At 39.2% G+C, this 14,893-nt stretch overlaps 2 protein-coding genes and 1 pseudogene across 3 annotated transcripts; all 3 read left to right on the top strand.

Annotated features, from left to right (window-relative positions):
* The first annotated feature begins 412 nt into the window (after window positions 1-412).
* LOC149095596 (zinc finger MYM-type protein 2-like) lies at window positions 413-2,031 on the top strand (annotated as a pseudogene). The gene is made up of 2 exons (XR_016204829.1): window positions 413-1,009; window positions 1,095-2,031. The product of XR_016204829.1 is annotated as a zinc finger MYM-type protein 2-like (transcript).
* A 5,442-nt stretch (window positions 2,032-7,473) lies between these two features.
* Window positions 7,474-8,421, top strand: LOC110047889 (uncharacterized; the record flags this gene model as incomplete). Its single annotated transcript, XM_020753639.2, has 1 exon — window positions 7,474-8,421. A coding segment is annotated over one exon (948 nt), but the record flags the coding sequence as incomplete, so codon positions are not given.
* Window positions 8,422-9,720: 1,299 nt separating this feature from the next.
* Window positions 9,721-12,457, top strand: LOC110047887 (uncharacterized). Its single transcript, XM_089281935.1, has 4 exons — window positions 9,721-9,925; window positions 10,024-10,187; window positions 11,609-11,649; window positions 11,746-12,457. The coding sequence occupies exons 1-4, from the start codon at window positions 9,721-9,723 to the stop codon at window positions 12,455-12,457; spliced, it is 1,122 nt and encodes a 373-aa protein (XP_089138061.1).
* The last annotated feature ends 2,436 nt before the right edge of the window (window positions 12,458-14,893 follow it).

A 14,893-nucleotide genomic window follows, 5' to 3' on the forward strand; every position in this document is an offset into this window, starting at 1 on the left:
GTACCAAGGCCGTTCCACATAACCCATTTTAGAACGTCCAAACAGACCACTGTTATGGGTTTGTAACTCTCATAATAACTTAGAAAAAAATAACATTTCCTTTACCTGAAACCTTCTTGTTTTTCTTTTCAGCAATCCACCTTGCTTTCTTCGCCACCTAACTTGACATGCCCATCATATCCATTAACTTCATTGTATATGTCAGTCTTTTCCTTGAGATTTCCATTTCACATCATAAAGTCCTAAAGCCAGACTTTAGTAACCAGACCAGTAAGAAGTAATAGATCAAAAACGAGTGCGAGTTTTTCATCAGGGGTTCCGAACACCGAGAAACAGATGAAAGCACGACGCCGAAGGCGGAGTGCTTTTATTGTTTCGAGGTGTTTGGAACCCCTGATGAAAAACGAAACACGAGTTTTTGAGCTGGCTTCTCAAAGTAGCATGAGAATTTTTTTCGAAGAATAGGTAATTAGTAGGCGTGCTCAATAGGCTGTCTGTTTTTTATTCATATGGTAAATGAAATGAATCTTTTATATGCGGCCATGTGGGCAAGTTTTAAAGGTTGAATTTTTAATAAATTAACATTATGCCGCGTGATGGAGATCGAGTGGAGATCAGAACGTTTTCGAGTTCCAAAAACCTCTTCTCAAGAAAATGTTTTGGTGAATGATGCTGTTCCAGTTTCAACTAAGTATAAAAACAAGTGGGCTGTGAACATTTTTGCCGAATGGCAGAGGTTGAGAGAGGTTAAAGTTCCGGTATTAGATTGTGGCGGTCTCTTCAAGGACTACAATTTACACAATGCTACCGCTGTGAGTGTAGATATTGCTGGAATGGACGCTCTGTCGCTGAACTATTGGTTGTCAAAATTTGTGATGGAGGTAGCTAAAAAGTCCGGTGAAAGATACCCTCCGAAGTCTGTTTATGGTATCATTTGTGCCCTCAAGCGTTATTTGGAGGAGAAAAATGGATCAGAAGCTTTGAATCCTCTGGACGCTAGTGACAAAAGGTACTTGACAACTTTTAGACCGAATTGGTTAGTAATTTAAAATGCACTGTTTCAGGACTTTAATTTTGTGTGTTATTTTTTGAAGGTTTGTCCTTTTCCGACGTTGCTTAGATGCCGAGATGAAGAATGGCATTCGAGAAGGGCTTCACATTAAGTGTAAGAAAGAGGAAAAGGAGTTTGTGAGCGAGCAAGAAGAAGCAGTATTCTGGCAAAAGAAATTGCTGGGAACTACATCAGCTAAGTCGTTATTGAACACGATCTATTTCTACAATGGAAAAGTTTTTGGGTTGCGGGGGGGAGATCACAGAAATATTGTTGTAAACAACTTTGAAATTGGTCCAAATTTTATTAAGTTTGAAGAAAATGCCTCTAAAACTTATCATGGAGGTCTTTGTGATCTAAAGTATGTGCCGCGAGTGGTCAAGCACGTTTGTCATTCTATTGAGGAAAAGCACGAGCCGTGCCTTGTTGAGATATTCAGATTGTATGTAGGGTTAGTTGAGACTCATGCAAAGGAAGTTACTGCATTTTACTTTAAGCCATCAAAAACTAGGTTCGCATTCGATAAAGCGCCCGTAGGCATCAACAGCTTGAACAAGATTTTGCCTGACACGTGCGACGCGGCAGGCTTTAAACGCAAAACCGCTCACAGTTTGCGCGTTACTTGTGTTTCCTCCCTGTTCAATTCTGGGGTTGAAGAAAAATTGATTCGCGAAAGGTCGGGGCATCGTTCTAATGCATTGTTGCAGTACGAAAAGGCTACAGAAGAAAATGTGTCTAAAGTTTCAAAGATCCTAGGTCCAAGTGTTGTTAGTACAACTACATGTTTTACCACAGAGAAACAGGATCAATCTTTAACGGATGTTGTTTTCCAGAAAGGAAAATTCAAAAACTGTACAATTAATGTAACGATGTCTAAGAAGGAATATGTTGCTGTATTGTTGTTGTAAGCAATGATTTAAGCGGGAAAAATGCTGTATTTAGAATTATAATTAAGACTGATTAAAATTCAAGTTTCTTGATCAGTGTCTTGATCAGTTTTTGAACTAATCTACCTTGTGTTGATCGGTATGTTCATTGGGTATCAACATACATGCACCTGACCCAATTGATGCGAGCTGATTGGGTCATCAGCTCATGAATAATTAATGAGTTTGAGAACTGTCTTTAACAGCAGTGCCAATTACATGGGTCATGTATTAAACGAATATTGGGCTAAGGGACCCAACCTTTTGAACAGTCTACTAGGAATACTCATCAGATTTAGAGAGAATGAAATAGCATTCATCGGTGACATCAAGAAAATGTATCACACAGTCAGAACCGGAGTGATAGAACAACACACGCACCGCTTCCTCTGGAGGGATATGGAAATAACTAGAGAACCAGACACATATGTTATTCAGAGGGTTTCCTTTGGAGATAAACCTTCTGGAACTATAGCAACTGTAGCACTATGAAAAACAGCAGAGATGGCTAAAGAAAATTATCCAAAAGCATCTGAGCTACTCATAAACAACACATACATGGATGACATCATTAATAGCGTTGACAACATTGAAACTGCCAAAAAGCTCACGAATGAAATGGAAACCATCTTGAGTAACAGAAACTTCAAAATAAAGGAATGGATATATTCACATGACAATATTGCTCCAGACCAGGAACTTATACCAACAGACATGAAAACAGCACATGAGAAAGTACTTGGTGTTGTATGGAATCCAATTACAGATAACGTCTACTTCAAAGTCAAGCTTAATATCACACCCAAAAGCAAGAAACGATGCCCCAAACAAAATCAAGGGACGACTACTAATGCTTCCAAGACTCTAATGAAGAGGATAATTCTATCACAAGTAAATAGTGTTTATGATCCACTCGAATTAGCGGGTCCTCTGACCGTCAGGGTAAAGATTCTCATGAGACGATTGTGGCTTCACCACCCAAAATTGGAATGGGATGATCCTATACCCAAAGAAGATCACCAGAATTGGGCTAACTTCTTCCAGGATCTAAGTGACATGGAAAAGATTAAAGTCAATCGATGAATTAAACCTAAAGAAGCCACAGGAAATCCAATCCTCGTAATATTCAGCGACGGATCTAATGATGCATATGGTGCACGTGGTTATGCTAGATGGAGACTTCTTCATGGAGACGACAAAATCAACCCTATCTTGTCCAAAAACCGCCTCACACCTTCCAAGAAACTATCAATCGACCGGATAGAGCTCTGTGTGCAGTGTTAACAGATTACAAACCACAATAGCAGAGTAATGCAGATACCGTTTCAAGAAATGTTATCACATCACTGACTCTCAAATCGTTCACTCCATGATCCAAAAAGAATCCTATGGATTCAATACCTTCGCAGCAGTGTAGGTAGGAGGGATCCAAGAGGGAACCAATACGAAAGACTGGTACTGGACCCCAAGCAAATTTAACGTAGCTGATTTGTTAACAAGAGGAAGTAAACCAGACAATATCAACATAAACAGTAAATGGCAAAAGGGACTGGACTTCCTTAAACTACACGAATCTGAATGGCCAATAACAAAAACATACCGTAAAGACCCGCAGATAAGCCGCGTCTTTTTTCCAAAAATCGTCGCTCAAAATCAGGGGTGCGGCTTATCTGGGGGAACATTTGGAAAAGGTGCCGTAAATCTCAGTGAATTGACACTTTATGGATAAGTATGTAAATAAACATTACATAAAACTACAAGGGAGTACTGGCCGTTGCTTTTCCAAGTTTGGTGGCTCCTAAAAGAGCCATTGTTGATGCAAGTGTAAGCTTATTGTAGAGCTTACATTTGTCGCCACTTAAAGCGTTAAACCTTCTTCGTTAGGAGATCCTTCAAGTGGTTTATGGTCACTTTTCTCGAACAGGAAAACGTCACAACATGGAATTTCCATTCCCGCGCAAAGCTGTTTGCAGTGTCGACAACAGCCAGTAACTTCAACAGACATCGATCCTCCACGAGCGAGAAAATACCACGTTATTCTCGAGTATTCCCGTGGTAGATGGTCCACTGTTTCCTCACCATTTAGCACTTTGATGGCATATTTGTCGCACTGATTATGTAACTCTCTTAGAGCAACAAATTTGTCTCCGACATTTGGCTCCCAAATCTCTTTGTAGATGTGATAGCCACGAACAGCAGATGTAAACTCGAATGACTCCATCTTGTTTTGCTTCAGAATAAACAAACAAGGCAAACTTATTGTTCTCGCCCAAGTCCCAAACGGCTTGGTATAAACCAATTGTGCCAAAATGTATCCCGTTGCTATGCGATCAAATGCCTTATTTGCATTCTGTCAACAACACACATATTGGTTTGTTTACCTATTTCAAGTGTGCAAAAATAGGAATTACTTCTTACTACTTACCATTTCCTTCCAATTTAAGTTCTTATCGTATTCGTTAGTGAATGTAGAAGTCTTTCCTTGAGTCTTATTTAAGAAAATCTATCTGTATTTCTTTTTAACTTCCAAAAACCCATAGTGAGAAAACACAGATTACAATTAATCATCAAAGAACAATACTTCCACAAAAGCACATTTATAACCAATCAGCACTGTGCAATTTTCGGTCCTGATTTACTTTTCGATCCTACCCAGCTGTTTAAAAATGTAGAACCAAGCAATTCAATTTATTACGGTCTAATCAGCCTTACAATACGCTATAAGAGTTATCAGATCTAAATCATGTCAGAAAGAGGTACTCTGCGTACATCATACACTGCCAGGTTCAAGTTGTGAGTTGTGAGCTATGCCGCACGGTAACCGTGCCGCTGGAAAGAAGTTTTCTGTGGATGAAAGTTGTGTTCCCAGGCGGCGAGTTCAAAGAGAAAAGTTGACAAACACCCTGAAGATGAAATGTTGAAGCCGTCATGGTGTGGCTCATTTTCCGGACCTGGAGAAAGAACTAGCGTGTTGGGTCAGAGAGAAACGCCAAGGAGGTTTCGGAATTTCTACTAATGTTATATGTCTCAAGGCCAAACTTATTGCAAAGAAATCTGGATTAGAGGAGGAAAAAAATTAGAGCTTTGAAACATTGGTGTTACCACTTTATGGAACGAAATGGATTTTCAATTAGAGGCCAAGAGAAGTTACAGAAACGGTGCTTTGTGTAATACCCGCAAAACTCTTAAAAACATCGAGCTGCTTCCGGTGTCCAGTTTTCCATCTTCCAATCCGATTGAATGCCTGGTTACTATGTTTGACAAACACTCGAGCAAAGATCTATGGAAAAAAAGTGTTGAATGAAGAAATACCTGTCAACAAATTCCAGAAAAAGATCAATCATATGTCAAAGATGGTGGAAACGATGTTCATTATATTAAAGCGCTAAAATTGTGGGTAAGACTTCGAAGTATTTTTCGTTTTAATGTTAAAAGTGAGGTCACGTTTGATGAACAAGACTCCTAAAGGCTCCACTTTGGATTTCTTTCAAAAAACTTTTTTCCCAAAACTTGAGTTGCTAAACTCAGGGTGCGGCTTATCTTTGGGTATTTACGGTACTTGGAACAAAAAATCCCTATCAATACGATTAAACTGGAACTATCTTCACCAGCCATCCAAACTAATCCAAAAAACACACTTGCGTCGAGGATGAACATTGAGAAATATTCAAATTACAAAAAATTGCTACGAGTTAGCCCGAATTTTGACCATGTACAGGAAAGACCTGAAGCCAACATTGAAAAATGCAACACGAACACTAACAGCATGTAACATCAACCATGCCGAACATTTCTGGATTCTTGAATCACAATCTTCAATGCAAAAGGATATCCCTTCGGGTAAATACAAGTGGTTCTGCCCTCGTAAACGAGATGACGAAATTTACCTTGATGGGGGACATCCTAGAGGATGGGTGGAAATGAGTTATAACAAAAGCAAGATCATCTTACTACCATATGTGACCCTCCACGGGAAAACAGGGATAAAGGTGATAGCACGCTCACAACATGCTAACACAGCATGCTTAGTGTGTCCTAAGACATGCTTTATGTGCATATTAAATTCATAGAACAATGAAGGACACACAATGCTTTGTTTGGAAGAAGTTAACACGCTAAACCTTTTGTTTTAATTAGCGTGCTAAATGTAACACGCTTAGTGTGCGAGTTAGCACGCTAGAACACTCAAGAACATGCTAAAGCAAAAAGAAACGTGGCAGAAAATTTGCGATCTCCCTCGCCGTAAAAAGTTGCCATTTTATTACACTCTAAAATACAGTGAAAATAGCGACAATTAGGCTAATAGCGTTTTTAAAAGCGACAAAGAACGGGAGAAAAACTAGTCGTAAAATTGCGACCACGTTGAACGATGAATAAGAGACAGCATCTGAATAACATCAAACACCGGCATAACATTTTACAAATTGATCACCTTCCTTGTTAGAATCTTAGTGTTCTTGAAATATGAGCATTTCTTATGACCTTTGACTTTCCTTTGCTCCGGTGTAAAGTACTGCTGATGATAAATCCACAGTTGACCGCAGTTGTCACATTTTTTTGTACACGTGAATTCTGAAAAAAAACTTATTATGGGATGTAAACAAAGATATTATGGGATGTAAAGATCTTTTGTAACTATGACTACGAATAAACATAATAAATACGTTTGTGGGTCTTACAGTTTACCATAAGTTATTATGCGACTAAACATGGATTGCTCTAGAACGGAAGTTTCGTATTTGCGTGTTGTGACGGAAGATGTTGATAGTTTTGATAAAGTTGCCGAGTTGTACTTTGAAGCGTGAGATAATGCCGATGATGAAGAGGCTTATGACTCACCTTGGGGCAAGGATGACAGTTCAGAGAGCGGCGAAGAATCTAACGAGGAAGAGGATTTGTTGTGTCTTACAAGCCTGGAATCGGACTTATCGGAGAAAGCAAAAGTAACTGCATTCGCCACAAATACGTATGACTTTTTATTATCACGGTAAAAGAATTTGCAAGAAGACATTCTTATTTTTGCACTGCCTAAACAAAAACCGATTCTGTAGCCTCGTTAAACACTACAGGAAGAATGGATTGTCTGTGCGGGTGAATGGAAACAAGAAACGACTTCCAAGTAGTGCGTTTTCTTCAGAAACCATCGAACGGGTAGTCAAATTTATCCTAAACACTGCTGAAGAGCAAGCACTTCTACTCCCAGGACGCGTTCCGGGATTCAAGAGAATTGATGTGCGTCTCTTGCCGTCTGTCCTTACAAAGCATGGTCTTTGGAAAACGTATTGCGAGATAAGTGCTAGTCAAGGCAAGAACCACGTTGGATACTCTAAGTTTTGTGACCTCTGGAGTCAACTTTGTCCGTTTGTTCTAATTATGCGGCCTGCGACTGATTTGTGTTGGACTTGTCAAAAAAACAACAATTTAACACAGAAGACTGCTGATCTACCGGAAGCTGAAAAAGTCGAGGCCGTTAGAAATCAGGAGCAACATCTTTGACTTGCTGCCGGTGAAAGAGATTTTTATAAGAACTGTTGTCAGGAGACAAAGGAAAGTGTTGCCCAGCATCTTGAAGGAGTTGATTTCAGTCTCAGACATGAACCATGTTGCTACGATGGCGTTGTTCATTACTCCTATGACTATGCACAGCAGCTGCATTATCCGTCAGATCCGTTTCAGCCAGGACCGATTTATTTTAAAACTCCCCGGAAATGTGCAATCTTTGGAGTGTGTTGTGAAGCTATTCCAAGGCAGGTCAACTTTCTCATCGACGAGAGTGTGTTAACTGGAAAGGGTGCCAACAGCACGATTTCCTATGTACATTACTTTTTTGATCGCCATGGGCTTGGCAAGACGGAAGTGCAACTTCATGCTGATAACTGTGGTGCCCAAAATAAGAACTCAGCGTTTTTATGGTACTACTTGTGGCGTGTAATGAATGGTCTCCACAAGGTGATTAACTATAACTTTCTAATGCCTGGCCACACCAAATTTTCACCCGACTGCTGTTTTGGTTTGCTGAAACAAAAGACACGGCAGACTATCATATCCTCCTTATTTGACATTGTGAGATCAGTGGAGGAATCTGCGACTGTAAATGCTGCTGAACTTGTTGGACTTCATAACAGGACAGTTTTGATCCCAACTTATGACTGGGTGACTTATCTTGGAATTTACTTTAAAAAACTGCCCAAAATTAAATCATACTATCATTTCCGTTTTCATGAAGATTACCCGGGTACTGTATTTTGTAACGAGTACTGGTACTCTGAAGAGAAGGTAGTCAACCTGCTGCGCAATGGAAGAGTTCCGGACACTGGAGAGCTACCGCCAATGATTCCTCCTGGCGGAATTAGCCGGGAACGGGCTGAATATTTGTACAAAGAAATAGGAGAATTTTGCCGGGATGGAACAGAGGATTTTGTTGCCCCTCCAGTCCCACAGTAAACTAGGAACTTTGTTTGATAAGCCCGACTTCAGTTCAGTTATAAAATGTATCTATAGCTTTGTTTAACATATCATTAAAAGTTTGTGAGCAAAATGTTGTTTTATGTAATTTATATGGTTCATTTTACATCAGTTGGTTGTGTTGGTTCTGAATTTGACATCGGTTTAGCCAACATTGTTCCGTTTACAGCACGATAAAAACGATGCACAGATTGCACAATGCATGTCCCGGAGTCCCAGACTGCTCACTGACGTGCATATTCGGTTACAAATTGAAAAACTGGCAATGAAATTGTTTTGTTTTTGCGATTTTTGTGTGCCAAAACTTTTTCGAACGGAATACATCAGCTGTTTGAACAGCTCGATTTTGTTTGAACAAATATCATAACTGTGGCTGTTCGAACGGATGAATTCAATGTTTATCACGCCGCTTTACTAAACTATAATGGCGATGGCATTTTTTAATCTCAAATTTTTAAAGCTGATAGAGAATCGAGTTTTCCAATAGAGGAACACTGCAATAGATCAAAATCAGGGGAGGAGTCCCAGACTGCTAATTGCTATGCGTATTCGGTCACAAATTGACAAATTAGAAAAATGTTTTGTTTTTGCGACTTTTTCATCGAGTTGTGTGCCAAAAGTGAAAGAAACAATGGGTTTTTCTCGAATGGAAAACATAAGCTGTTTGAACAGCTCCATTTTTTCAGGAGATAACTGTGGTTGTTTCGAACGGATAAATTCAATGTTATCATATCATATCGCTTTACTAAACTATAATTGCGATCACTTTTTTCATCTCAAATTTTTCAAAGCTGATAGAAAATTGAGTTTTCCAATGGAGGAACACTGCAATAGATCAGAATCAGGGAGGAAAAAGTGAAAAACTTTTCTTTTAAAACCAAACAAAAAATAAACTGTATTTCATTTATGATAAAGCTATACAAAGTAAAAGCTTACTAATATCGCTTCGCTAATTGAGCGCAAGCGAAAAAACGAGTCGTAAACATATGAACAGTTTGTTTAAAATAGAGTTGCTCCCTCAATTAGAACTATTGTTATGATCAGCAAACTTACCACCCTTTTTCTCACCTATTGTCCAGAACTCGCGTCAAAATGGATCCGGTATAAATCAATACTTTCATTTAATGATGTCTATACAAATTACAATTTCAATCACCTTTTCATTGGTCTGAGATTGTTCCATAGCGAGCTTAATACTGCGTATAAATAACTCAGAAGCACATTTGTTTGTGTATCTTTTAGTGCACTATCGGCCGAACTATTCAGAAGTGTTTCAACATGGCCTACCGCAATCTCACAAAAGTTCCCAAATTGTGCCTGGTATATTTTAGTATTGACAAAACAACATGTATTGTCGAGACGAAAAAGATTAGGAGGAAAGAAAGTGGAGAGGTGTTTTCCGATGCCGGGCCTGAAAGCGGTGCTAAAGTGACACTCAGAACTAATGGTAAACTCCTGGATGCGATGGTGATTGCATCACATGGTAAGTTACCTTTTGTCTGATTTTTGCTTGTTTTAAAGTTTAATCGAGTTGTCGTCTTCTCTATATAACATGGACTAATTTGTGTGTTTTCTTTGCAGATAACGAGAATCAGCTAAACCAGGAGGAAAGATCTTTCGTTGAAGATCCAGTAAATGCGCACCTTTTTGCTGAGGAAGACGTCATAATGGACAAGAGGCAGCAACCGCGAAATACAGGCCCGACCGCAAAAAGGGCACGAACAACGACTGATAACCAAGATGAGGTGAGTTACCTTTCTAATAATACAAGGATAATGTGCTTAGACTGTCAGTATTTTGCTTTCTGTGAATTATGTCAGTTATGAACAAATTACCACCCTTTTAGCCGAAGATGATAGCGTTTAAGTTAGCCTCCACGATAAACGCTTACATCGCTTATAAAAAAGGGAAAGAAACAATTCTGACACAATACTTCTCTAATTTAAAATATATTCGGAAGTTTAAAAAACGAGTGCGAAAAATTCGATTGTCTTTCCTGTTCGTTACATTCATGATGGGCCACAGTAAAAGAAGTTTAATGTAATGGTGAATGAAGCACATTTTACTGCAAATAGTATTCACATCCACTTATACCTCAGTGTAGGAAACATGATCAAAACATGTTTATTGTGAGTAAGATGGACTTTCCAAAAAACATTTCGACAAAAAGTAAGAGAGTTAAGTGAATTTTAAGTGGGCTTGATAAATTAGATTACTGAATCGAGAAGAATTACAAACAAGTCAAAAAGCGTGGTTGAAGCAGACGCCTAATGTGGACAATACAGCTACGTATATGTTTATTTACACATACTTGCTCTGATCTTTGTGTTTTGATGTAATGTAAGTAGAGTCGGGTAGGTAAAGTAAGAGAGGTGGCGAATGGTCCTTCAAAAACTCTGGTTCTCGAATATAACGATCTTGCAGTCTCGTTTTTTAGCGGCAAAATGCGTCTCATTATTCTTTAAAAAGTCACAGATATTTCGGGCTCGTAAAGAAAAATGCTTGCTTTGCTTTGCCTCCCTTGTAAGAACTGAAGTGTGGCAGCGGAACGAATGACATTGTGTGCCAAAAATTAAGACGAAATCTGAATAGAAATCGAGCAATTTCAGTTTTTAATGGACAAAAACCTTGTACCAGAATAACTTTAAGTATATTACCGTCCTTTTTGCATCCAAAATCAATTTCCCATGGAAACTCAAGAAAATAAATTTCAGAGTTCAGAGAAACTGTGCAATCACTTGTAAATTTTATTATCAGTTTCATTTCACCAGTTTTGGTGTTGTTAGAACCGATTTCTTTTGAAAATATATTTTAAACAGTTGTACAGAAGTTTGCAATATAACGTAAATAGCCTCAGTACAATGTTTTTGTCCGCTTGTTACTCGAACTTGTGATGGATTCCTTCTTAAGGCAGCCTAATTACCTTGACTTTGTTATTGCAATTTCCATTTCCGAACAACTCGCGCAATTCTTACGATAAAGCGAAAATGTAAAAAGGCTACATCAATTCTAGAGATGCGTGTATGAAAAATAGAAATGTCACCAAGCAATTAGAGTTGAAGTATTGTGATTGAAGTAAATAGCGCGTGCGCTACCTCTATAGAGATCTCATTTAAAAGTGGGCCGTGAAAATGAATTAAAATTGAAATTGTTTATTGTGCCGCAGGTTCAAATGCTGCAAAACTTGATAGCAGAACAAGAGGCAAAGTAAGCCCGTCTCAAACAGCAACGAACGCCGAAAATTATTCAAAGAGATGCTAGCATCCAGTGTGTCAGGACCGAAGCCGCTACACCACCTCTCAGACAAACATCAGATGTTGCAGTTCAGACGGACTTCGTGGATGTCATGGCAGATCTGAAGGAGCAGGTGAAGAACCTCGTGCAGATTGTTGCCGAGTTGCCTGCGCTGAAGTCTTACAAACAACCGGAGTCCAGAACAATAGACAGCCCATTATTAGCTGAGCTGCTGTCAGACCACACATTGAGCGACATAGCCGAGTTCTGCCCAGACAGCTCTGAAAATTGCAGCATCGCTGCCATCGAGTCTCCTCTTCCAGGTCTCCAGCATCATTCATTCGTCGAAAGACCCAATCCTCAGACACATCAGACCCTGGTCGCAAACAGTTCACAGGTAACTTATTCTTCACGACCACCACTGGCAGCCATCCAGCAGAACAAACAAATTAACACTCCACTGCAGGGCCCCACAGATGAGCAGCGTCGCCGAGTAGAAGCAATCCTACTCATGGGAAAGGAGATGTCAACCACTGCATTGGCATGCGTCGATGTTCTATTTACGGAAAATGAATTGGCCAATGGAAACACGGGTGGCACGTTTGGTTATGCCAAACTTGACGAACATAAACTGAGCTTCCTGTGTTCGAAGCTTCGCCAAAAGTTTGACTCACCTTCGTTTGCAGGACAGTGGGACAATGTTCGTACAAAAATTAATTCTAAGTGTAGGGACAAGAGGAGGACTGTAGTTAAAAGGCTAAAGCAAAATGCAAGTCAGTAGGAATCAAACTCCGTTAATATCGCTAGCGTTTTCAATTGATTATATTTCATTTACTTGCTTTCGACGTTTAAAAGTGGCTGGAGAAATACAAAAGACAAGTCACCAATAGATTTCCAATACTCGCTGGCTTCTTCACTAGATATTTGTTTGATTTCAACAGTTATAAGTAGCTATAGTAGAGATTAAGACAAGTAGTAGTAAGTAGATTTGTAATACTCGTTAGCTTTTTCAGTAGGTATAATAATATTCTTGATGTAACTAGTTCTAAGTGGCTAAAGATTGTCGCCATTACCATTAAATTCAACTTCTTAAAAATGAGTTAGTTTTTGGGTCGTGAACGTTCCCTTGTTGTTTATTCATTTTCCATAAATTAATTTGTATGTATTTTTTTGTTTTCGCGGACTTGAACGCGAAAGTCGACCGTCTATAGCTTCGTCCTGTAAACAAATTCTTGCGATACCGGACTGTTAGCTCAGTGGATTAAAGAACGAGAAATAGGCGTGTTTTGAGTGATTTCGCTCGTTTAGCTTAATAAAGAAAAAGAACACATCCTTTGAACTTTCAGTCCGGGCGAAACAACCAGTTGCCTAAGGTGGTAGTTGGCGGTCGATAAATAATTGATAAATTTGAATCCAAATTCGGATAAGGGCAGTAAGTATCGGAAATAATAATTCAGTAGAGATCGGGTTATAAGTCGGCAATAAAATCGGTAAACATTGACAAGGCGTCAATTAACCGCGCGAACACTGGAACTGAATGTATTTCCATGAGAAAATGGCACCCGATTAGCGCTGGCTTATTTGGACGCAAAGTTTGTCACAGTGCATGCAAGCAAGCAAAGTGAATCTCCGCATTAAACGACACTACAGGAATTTGTTTGAAATATCATGGAGAAGATTCTAAACGAATTATATCAATATTTATTACTCAATGTTTTCTTTTAAAACGAAGCAGCGGCGGAAATGGTGCTTCTTCACACACATTATGAAGACAGATCAAACACCGAGTTCAACAATCACGCAAACATGGCGATTGAAATTTCGCCATCTGTCGAAACTGCAACCCAACAACAAAGAACAATCGTTTAAATACAAACACAGTGAAGTTTCAAATAATGGTAAGTGATACTGTTTCGATCGACATGCAGTCGCAATGTTCGGCAATGTTCTCTTCGTTCTTCAAAAACTCTTTCAGCACACTAGTAAAGTAGTTTTTTACATAAAACATTGCACGCTTTAAGCGTGGTGTGCTATTTCACACACTAAAGCGTGCTGTCGCACGCTAGCTTTTGTTTTTGAAGTTTAACACGCTTCTTTGTTTGACTGCATTGTTAGTGTGAGCACACTTTTTTGTTCTTCGTGTGTCCAACCAAACAAAAGAGCTGGCTAATGAAGTGTGCTCCTGAACATGCTTTAAGTGTGCTAAAGCCAAATTCTTTTGTTTTAAAGTGGAAGCATGTTCTGAGCGTGCTATCACCTTTATCCCTGTTTTCCCGTGGAGGGTCACATATGGGCATAGATTTTCACGTCTATATGCCAAGCACATACATTGTCAAGGTCATCTGGGAGTGCTATCAACTGCAAGCAAAATACGAGCAAAATTCTGGATCGTCAAATTGCTGAAACTGGTGAAATCCATCAGAACAAACTGTGTAATATGCAAGAAATTGGACAAGAAATTGAAGGAACAAATCATGGGAAGACTCCCAATTGAAAGATTAAAACCTGCCCTGGCATGGACCTACACAGCATTAGATCTATTTTGACCATTTAAGATGAAGGATGAAGTTAAAAAAAAAACAACTGGAAAGGCATATGGAATTATTTTCAACTGCCTCGGTACAAGAGCTGTCCACATAGATATTTCACCAGACTATAGTGCCGAAAAATTCTTGATGGTATTCTGCAAATTTGTATCTACAAGAGGCTATCTATCCAAGATCTACTCAGACAATGGTTCCCAATTAGTAGCCGCAAGTGAGGAATTAAAGAAGATGGTCAAAGATTTAGACCAAAAGAGTTTATAGGAGTATGGATGCATAGAAGGATTTCAATGGGTGTTCTCTTCAGCAGACGCACCTTGGCAAAACAGTGTCTCAGAAGTGTTGATAAAATCAACCAAAAGAGCCATAACAGCAGCCATCGGTGAAAGCGTTCTGACATTTCCTGAATTACAAACTGTGTTATGAGACTGCAAACTTACTTAATGAGAGACCGATTGGATGACATCCAACTTCCCAGATGACAAGTACTTGTGCCCTAACGATCTTCTCCTGGGACGATCCATTTCTAAAACTTTGTTGAAATGAAGAAAACCACAAGGAAACAATGGCTGTTTGACAGAGGTACCTTGTCCACTTCACCGCGGGAAAAACGTCAAAAGGTGGGTTCAATCTTTATCATGCTCTATTTTTGAGCACACCACACATGACACTAA

Source organism: Orbicella faveolata, unplaced genomic scaffold, assembly GCF_042242905.1.
Source record: "Orbicella faveolata isolate gen_17 unplaced genomic scaffold, um_ofav_v1 contig_50, whole genome shotgun sequence".
Lineage (NCBI taxonomy): Eukaryota > Metazoa > Cnidaria > Anthozoa > Scleractinia > Merulinidae > Orbicella > Orbicella faveolata.